Below are 8997 nucleotides of genomic sequence, written 5' to 3'. Positions count from 1 at the left end.
GGAAATGCCACCCCAGTGACAACTTCTCACAAGGCTTGTCTTCTGCTCATCCTGCTGTAGAAGACTATGAAGTCAACTCAAATATTCTTTGCCTCACTTGCCCCAAATGGTAACTAAACAGAGTTAGAAACTTTTCTTTGGACTACCTTATTCCTGAATTACGACAAATGCTTATCTGAGCAAACGTGGTCCACTACCTTGTTACTGGAGGTGACTTGGAGAGGAGGCTAGGCTTTTGTGCAGGTTGGGATTCTGGCTGTGTCTGTTTCGACTTCGAACAGACGAGAACATGGTGTTGCAGCCCGGGACTTTGCACTTGTGGAGCTGGCGGAGGTGCACAGTTTTGTAGTGAGCCCTGAAGGTCCCTTTATTACTGTACGTCTTTTGGCAGAGGTGACATGTTATGGGCAGCCCAGACGGCAGGCTGGCAAGGCTCTGGTCGGCCTTCTCCATCAGGACACAGATGGGATAGTCATCCTCCCCGGGGACCAGGCTCGCCCCTTCACAGTTGCCATCGCTGTCCTCCATGAGCACGGTGCCTTCCTCACTTGCCCCGTCTGAGTCCCAGGAGGAATGGCTGCTACTCTCCGATTTCATGCTCGAGGTAGTACTCAAATCCAGGATGGTGCCCTCGCTTGGCGGACCGGAGGTGTAGCTCTCCAGGCCGGCGCTGTGGACTTGGGCTACTGGGTAAACCAGGCTGCCCATCCGACTCGTTCCCTTGAAGATGACAGATGTCGGGGAGGCTTGCTGTGTGAAAGCCACATCCTGATAGGCCTCCTTAGCCATATCTTTCAACAAGTAAGCTGCACGGAAATGGTCTTCATTGCTCTCCAACACTTCTTGGGTCAACACTTTTTGGTGGAGGTTTAAGTTTGAACTGTGTCTACGAGAGTGAAAAGATGGTTAGCAATGGGTTGGGCTGTTGTTTCTGCTGTGTTAAAGACAGCCTTCATTCTGAGTAGAGACACTAGGCAGATACCAGGAAAGCTTGTGGCATGAGAGAAGTGATACAGTGCGTGTGTGGTGGACACTGCCCACTGCCGTTCACCACTTGTCACAAGTTAGCATTTGACTAGATAGGTCAACAGAATATGTAGTTCTCTTCAATTTCCACAATCTGATTGACACATAAGTTCTTGTACCTCATCTTTAGAGAATGGCTAGACTACTTCAGTTAGGCCAGTTCAACTGGGACACTGGAACCAGGACATCCCAGAAGAAAACTGGTCACAAACAATAAGGAACTAAGCAGAGGACTTTATTTCAATGAAACCAGGAAATATTATCTTCTAGAGCTGCACTGTCCAGTATGACAGCTACTCATAAGTGTATGAGCACCTGAAAGGTGGCTAGTGTCATATATTGAAATGATAATATTTTGGATGGGCTGAGTGAAATAAAATATGTTACTAACACTTACTTCACTTGTTTCTTTTTACTTTTTTAATGTGGCTACCAGAAAATTTAAAATTTCCTATGTGGCTTGCATGGTGGTCTAGAGCATTTGCATACACACCCCCACGCAAGTTCTACAGGTGTGAAAATCTGATTGGCTAGAAATTGTATGCGTGTGCATGAGTGTGTGGGGGGTGTGTGCACATGTGCGTGTGCTAAATTTAGTTCGTATTTGCAACATTTCACTATATAGCAGACAGAAAACTTGCAAAGGCAGCACTGTGAGCACACTGCCAATCATCTACCCAATGATTACTCCTAAAGGACAGATAATGAGTATCCATTATGACACATGCCTTTTACTCATAAGGTATCATTTGATGTAACTTGTCAATCAATGTCGGCCTTGCTCGGAGATCCCCTAACTATTGATGAGCAAAAACACCCCTTACCAGAGGGTACAATCTTAAAGGTGATTGGAGAATTATTCCAAACAGGGAAAATACCTCCCCCAACACAGATCAGAATGCATGCCAGGGTCAAATTGGGAAAAACACCCTCACCTAAATAACAAGGAATCAAATTCTCTCTTCTAAATCTCCAAAGACATATGGGAGGGGTGTTACTCATAAAATGTATCAAATTTATTTCTGAACTTCTTTTTAATCCTCTTATACATTCTTTTCTTGGGACATAATCAGAATTATACTCCCAGATCACCCACTTTGCAAGCAGCTCTTCTCAACTGCAACTCTGCCCTGTGATTATGTCAGCACCCTGCGTTGAAGGGGCAGGTATGTCTCAGCAGAAAACCAGATATTAGATTGACATACAGGTTCCAGTATACACAAGTTGTCAAAAAAAAGTCTGACAAACACATTTACTGGAACACCTTGCACAGAAAGGTCCCTGATGCAACAAAGCAAACCTCTGGGCCCTTTGCTCAACTCCTGAGGATCCCATGAACACCAAGAGCTAACATGTGGGCAGCCCTCTCTCCTCCTTAACCATCCTCAGATGCATCCTTAGATGCACTTCCCAAGGTGCCATGTACCCTGAGACCAGTGAGTACCACAGCTGCAAAAACCCTGTGGACCACGTGCCAGGCTTTCTGCTTCCAGGACTAATGCTGTGCCTACTGCCCAGGTCTGCATTTCTTCCCTCCAACCTCTACACCTCCCCCTCCAACCTCTACACCTCCCCCTCCAACTCTTCCCTCCCGTTTTTAACTATTTAGATTAGCTGAGACCAGTGGTTTTCAAATTGCGGCCTGGGTACCCCTAGTGGTCCCTGAGATCCTTTCAGGATGTCCCTCAAGTCAGACTCCTTTCATGATGATACTAAGACATTATTTTCCCTTTTCAGGCTCATTCTCTCACTAGTGTAGAGTGGAGTTTTCCAGAGGCTACGTGACATGTGATATTGCAACAGATTGAATGCAGAAGCTGGTATGAGAACCCAGTCGCCTTCTACCGGACCAGACATTAAAGATATTTGCAAAACGTACAACAAAGCCACTTCTCACTAAGTTTTTGATCCAGAAAATGTAGTTATTTTTTCATAAAAATGTAATGGTATCATATAATAGGTTTATTAAGTGATGTGATACATATTTTTTCAATTTTAATTTCTAATACAGTAAATATTGATAGATAGAAACCCAAATAGACAAAAGTTCTTGAGGGTCTTGAGGTTTTAAGAATTTGTAAAGGGGCTGTGAGACCAAAACTTCTGCGAGCTGCTGGATTAGACAGAACTCCTCTGGGAAACCATCCTTAACTTCTCAGAGTTTGGTTAGGCGCCCTCCCACGTGCCCGTAATATAATACCCCCGCTTCTAGCAACCACCACCTTCAGCTGTAATCACCTGCTTACTGCTCTGTCTTCCCCACTGGCCTTCTTGGGCAGGGACTGTGTCTAGAGCACCTAACACAGAAGGTTATTGACTATTTGTTGGCTAAATAAGTATCCACAGTGCTGTCCTCGTCCCTTGGTGATGGGTCCTAGGAACTGCTGTTGGCAGTAGCAGTGGCTTGAAGGGAGGAAGTCAGTTATCCTTACAGCCATGCAATTCTTATCCCTGACTCAGAAAAATGGTGGTGGGCCCGGGACTGCTCACAAAGTCCTGTTTAAAATGGTATCATTTAAATCACAGATTCTAGGGAATATGCAGTCCAAGTTCTAGACTACTAGAATTAGTGGTTTACATTTAGAACGAAAGATGTTTTCCTGTGGTGGGGCAGGAGCATCACAAATAGGTCCCAAAATAAGAAAATATTAAATATATGAAAAATAAATATAAATAGTATCTTAAATTCAATATGCCTTCTAATTTAGTAGACAATGTAGGTCAGAACAGTATCATAAATATCAAGGATAACCTGACCGATACGACTATCTCTTCTTTATAATGACAGCTTATTCATGAATGAACACCCCTCTTGGAGGGTAGAGGAGGGGCACTGGCTCACTAATTCGGGTATCTTGGTGGTTTGGTGCAACATCCAGCAACAGAAACAGGAATTTTAACTAATATCACCCCTGCCCTATCCTCTCTGCTCAAGACAATGTGTGTGTTCTTAGGAGCCCTGTCCAGGAATGTGTGTGGGAGTCTATACATTTTCACCCTCTTAATAAATTAGGTGCTACAACTTGGACTGAGGCAATGGTGGTGCTGAGCTGTTAGAAGTCAAGCTTGTTCGAGCGAATGTAACATTTTAACATTCTGTGAACCATTTAGCATCCATAATGCTGCATTTCATCAGAGAGCTGGTTCTCTCCTTAAAGCCTCCTGGGGTCATCTTTTGGTAAGCTTCCTCTTCCCTTTATAGGCTGGGGAGGAAGGCGACCTGAAGAGTGGTTATGCGACTCAAGTTCATTAAGAAAAGCACAAGTAAGATAGTAACGTCAGTGCTGTGTCCCCAGAGTGATGAGAGATACTCTATACCCGGGCACTCTGTACAAACAGTCTGACTCTGTGTGGTGAGGTCATGAAAACCCGGCACTGAAAGTCTTCTCATCTTTGAACCACACATCACAGACACTGAAATAACCTGTTAATTGCCTTTACTCTTTGATATCTTAGTATTTCAAAAATCTTCAATCAGGCAGTTATTCTTCCTTTCAAAAATAGTGGTTAAATAGAAATTGGAGAAAACGTTTCATTCTGTGGACTTCATAGTGTGAAATGAAAATCAGACAAGTTTTGGGGAGCTACAATCCTAACTTTCAAAGCTCCCCCGCTTCCTCCCCCTCTAATGTGTGAACTAGTTCATGATGCCTTATCCCAAACCCTTGGGGCCAGATGTTTCTGAATCCAGAATTTCTCAGGCTTTAAAAAGGCAGAATGATGCATATACTGTCATATCATGGCAATGTCCCCATAATAAATCCATTAACATTTCTGTATGGAATATGTATTAAAAAAATCCACACAAAGGGAGATTTAAAAAGATTAAAATAGCCTCACATCATTTCAGGTCAGGTTTTGTGGCTAAATGAGTTTAAATTCTGGAATTGAAAATCCAGGAAATCTGGATCTATAGAACACTGTTTCTCAATCTGTGGTCCCTGGAATAGCATCAGTGTCCCCTGGGAACTTAGCAATGCAAACTCTCACATCTCGTCCCAGACCAACTGAAGCAGAAGTTCTAGGGGGAGGGCTCAGAAGTCTGTTTTAACAACCCTCCACGTGACTCAGATGCATGCTAAAGTTTAAGAACCACTGCCTTGGAAGAAATGATTGCCACCAGACGTCTTACCTGTCTCTGCTCCTGCGGGAAGGGAATGTGGCCTTACAGCCCTCCATTGTGCACGTGTGCGTTTCTTTGGCATGCATGTTCTTGTGATGCATTTTCACACCGCAAGCGTTTTTAAAGGTCTTCTTGCAGATGTCACACTGGAAGCGATTTTCCTCCTTCGGCCTCGCTAATGCGTGCTGACCTGAGTGCTCCAGCTCTTTGGAATCTTCAAAACAAGGAAAAGCCATCCCCCGGCTGGACAAAGCACTGAGGAGGCCCCCAGCCAGCAGGCGCTGCTGCAGTTTGACGAAGTCAGGAAAAGGGACACAGGGCTCCAGCCCGGGGGTGAGATGAGGTTCACGGCCACCATCCTCCCCGTCTCGTGGCACCATGGTCAGCACTGACTTCTGCTCAGTCTCCCTCTCTGAGTTGTATGTGGCCTGCTCGGGGGTTTGGCGGATGGCTCCGCTGGACTCGATTGCCGGTTTGAGATGGCAGGGCCTCTCTCCTTCAGGACCAGACTTCCCTAAGCTTCCCAATGGGGCTCTGTCTGACCGGGGGCTGCAGCCCTCCAGCTCGTCTTCACTGACCACCTGCAGGGGCATGTCTTCATCTGAGCTGAGAGTGTGCCTCTTCTCATCCGCTATCTCCACAGCCTCCTTCTCTATTTTGATGGGCATACTGGACTTCCGCGATTTCTTCTTGGGCAGGGCATCAAATGGCATTTCGTTGGAAACCAGTTGTTCCGGGATTGAAGAGGACAGCAGAGGGAGGGAAGGTAGCATCCCAGGTGTGTTTGCTAGCTCAGCCGGGGTGGCCGGACTGCGGTAGAAAGGAAGGACTGGCTGGACTGTCTTCAGGTTGGGAAAAAGCACTCCGTTTTGGCCGATGCTTGGGAAGGTTGGCTGGCTCCTGGAATCCTCCCCTGAACCAGTGTAGCCAGGGAGAGGCCGACAGTCTGGAGAAGTCACCCTGAAACCCGGGCGCTTATAGCTCTCAGAGGCAGCCAGGTTCAGGCTGTTCCTCAGGTCTTTGTCCCTGTTGTTTCTGTTCATTGGCATGTGCAGCCGGGGGTTGGGGTTGGCGCTGTGGCGGTTCCGGCTCCTCAGGGAGCTGAACACCATGTTACAGCCTTCGATGGTGCACTTATGCTTGATCTTCAGGTGGACGGCGTTGTAGTGGATCTTGAGGGTGCCTTTGTCGTAGAAGGTCTTCTCACACGCTGTGCAGAACACCCGGCCCTTCTTTGTGCCGAGGCTGTTCCTCTCGGACTTCACTTTGCCCTCTGGGGACAACTGTGTCCTTTCGAGCTTTGTGATGATGTTGTATGAGCTGGAGTCACTTAAATGGGCGCTGTCTTCCTTTTTAGTAACAGGACCTGGACAGTTTAGACACTGCTCTTTTTCAACCTGAAATGGGGTGGAACTGGAAGTTAAGAAGCTGCTGTTGGGGAAGGGTCCGTGGATTTCCTGTTTGGGGTCCTGACTTTGGTCCTGACCCTGCTCCAGCACATATGGTTCCGGCACTGACCCTATCAGTGCAGGAGGCACAGGGTTGAAGAACTGGAAGGGCAGCATGAAGGTCATGTTGTTTATGAGGTTCTCAAAGGGGTGTATACTGCCGGGGTTTCCTTTGTCTACAGAAGGGGGGAGGCTGCCACTCCGGTGGCTGCAGCTCTCGATGAAAGCCCTGATATCTACGTTCGCCGTGGAGGGCGGGATGATGATGGACTGCTCTTCCTTCTCTTGAATTGCCATGAGCTCAACGATAGACTTGGTCTCTCCAAAACGAAGGAACTGCTGCAAGGTGGCCACCTCTTCCTCACTGGTCATGATGCTCCAGTGATCCAACACCTTTCCTGATGCATCCTAAACCCAAACCAAAATTAAAACGGGCAATTAATTTACTATTCCTTACCCTTTTCTCTAAGAAAGGAACCATGTATGTGGTCAGGGCCTCCACCAGCACCACAGGGCACTTTTGTACATATTAGAAAAAGACACCCCTGTGAGCACAAGGCTTGATGAGTTCAGCCCTCGCTCACCCCACTGTCCTAGGACAGAAACTCTGTGCAGAAAATAAACTGCACAAATGTAAGCAGTGGTCCAGAAGAGAGAAATAAAATTATATCACTTAAGCCTAAGGAGAAGTTTGGTGATTATTTTCCATCTTATTTCAAACCAATTGGTTGTCTTGCATCAGGCATAATTTTCCTCCACTAAAATTAAAATATGTATCATTTGAACAATAGTAACTTCTTTATCTAAAGAGTATAGATGAGGCAATCAGGCCTAGATATAGTTCAAGTATTTATTTGCTGCAAGTTTAATAATCTTTCCCAAGCAACTAACATTGAAAAACAAATGAACCTGTATTGATCTATTGCCTATGTTCACAAAGCAGAGCTGTAATTACACTAGAGTGTTGGAGATCTTTCAAACTCTAGCAAGGCCTAACTTTTCCCAAAACTACAATAAATATTTTATCACAGAACATGTATTTGATGGCCTACTGAGATTTTTCACAGTGCATGTAAGAGTTTTGAAGATGATGAGGAATGTAACATCATAAATTTTTCATGCACTAGAGGTTCAAGGTAATTGATTCCATATTTTTAATCCTAACACTAGAAAGCAAGATTATTAGGATCATTAAATATTGATCCATGTCATAATGTAAGATCATAATGCTGCTCTACATAAAAGGTGGTTTCTAGCCTGCTGGGGGTCCTGCACTCGAGGTGAGCAAACATGTTTCCAGAGGAAGACTGGAGGCATTGTCAGAGTTCGAAAGAAGTGGGTTCAAATTCTCAGTCTGCTGCATACAAGTTGAGTGACTTCAGCAAGATTTAGAAGCACTCAGTCTCTGGTTTTCTAACTGGAAAATGGGGATAATCTACCTACCTTGTGAGATTACTGGATGAGGGTCTAAGTCAATAAATGGTTGTTATTAGTGTTTGTTTCAGGGTTATGGTCCAGCTGAGTTAGACTGAAGTGTATGTTAATCTTGGAAATAACATTCATCCACCCATTTCGTTGAAATTTTTATCAAAGTTAGCTGACATTTTCTAGCGTAGTAACAAGGAAGAAAATGCTGTAGCTGTTTCATATGTCAGAGAAATGATATAATTCACACCAGGGAATACGTTCTTTGCTGTCGAAACACCCTGATAGCCTCTCTGGATAGGAAGCATAAGGCCTACCCCCCCACAGTATGGTACAGAAAGAGAGGTAAAACTACTCTGCAAAGGAAAGAGATGAGAGAAGGGACGAAAGGCATGGAATGATGGAGAGACGTAGAGAAAATGCGAGGAGGCCAAAAGGAACTGGGGAGGCAGAGAGAGAATGAGCCAGAGCATGCACACAGAAATATCACAAGGTGATGGAGCCTGGGAAGGAAAATTAGCAGTAGGATGGATGGCAGAGGGCTTTAAAGAACAGGAAGGTGTGGCATGAAATTGTAACTGTTTGCTGTGCCCTTCTGCAATGTAAGTTCCCTTCCTCAACCCCAAACTCTCAGTAAAATCTGAAACATGATGTCTTGTGTCAGTAAATAGTTTGAGGATAATAAAAGAAATGGAGGCAGCACCAAGGAAGGGGCAAATGGCTGACTGTGGAAGAGCTGGCTGAGTGAAACCCAAATCAGAGAATATGTAATTCTCCCGCATCCTGAAGTCTCACAGATACCTTGAGGAAAGGCACGGATTTCACCCAGAACATTGAGGTAGGGTTTAAGCCATTAGAAATAACTATGAAAGGGAAGGATGACTACCAATGGCTGTAGCACTGTAGGCAACTGGGTTACATCAGTTCCATGGACACGAGCTTCGGAAGACATTCTAGGAGAACAGTGCCCATGGT

General features: G+C 45.3%; 1 protein-coding gene across 1 annotated transcript in view; it reads right to left on the bottom strand.

The window, feature by feature from the left end:
• Window positions 1-201: 201 nt before the first annotated feature.
• BNC1 (basonuclin zinc finger protein 1) overlaps window positions 202-8997 on the bottom strand; it is a 30179-nt gene continuing 21383 nt past the window's right edge. Inside the window, exons 4-5 of the mRNA XM_059915359.1 lie at window positions 5159-7005; window positions 202-886 (exon numbers count right to left, since the gene is read on the bottom strand). Coding sequence (XP_059771342.1) covers window positions 202-886; window positions 5159-7005 — 2532 coding nt within the window. The remainder of the gene's footprint in view (window positions 887-5158; window positions 7006-8997) is intronic.

Source organism: Balaenoptera ricei, chromosome 2 (assembly GCF_028023285.1).
Source record: "Balaenoptera ricei isolate mBalRic1 chromosome 2, mBalRic1.hap2, whole genome shotgun sequence".
Taxonomy (NCBI): Eukaryota; Metazoa; Chordata; class Mammalia; order Artiodactyla; family Balaenopteridae; genus Balaenoptera; species Balaenoptera ricei.
This window is presented reverse-complemented; position numbering and strand designations above follow the sequence as displayed.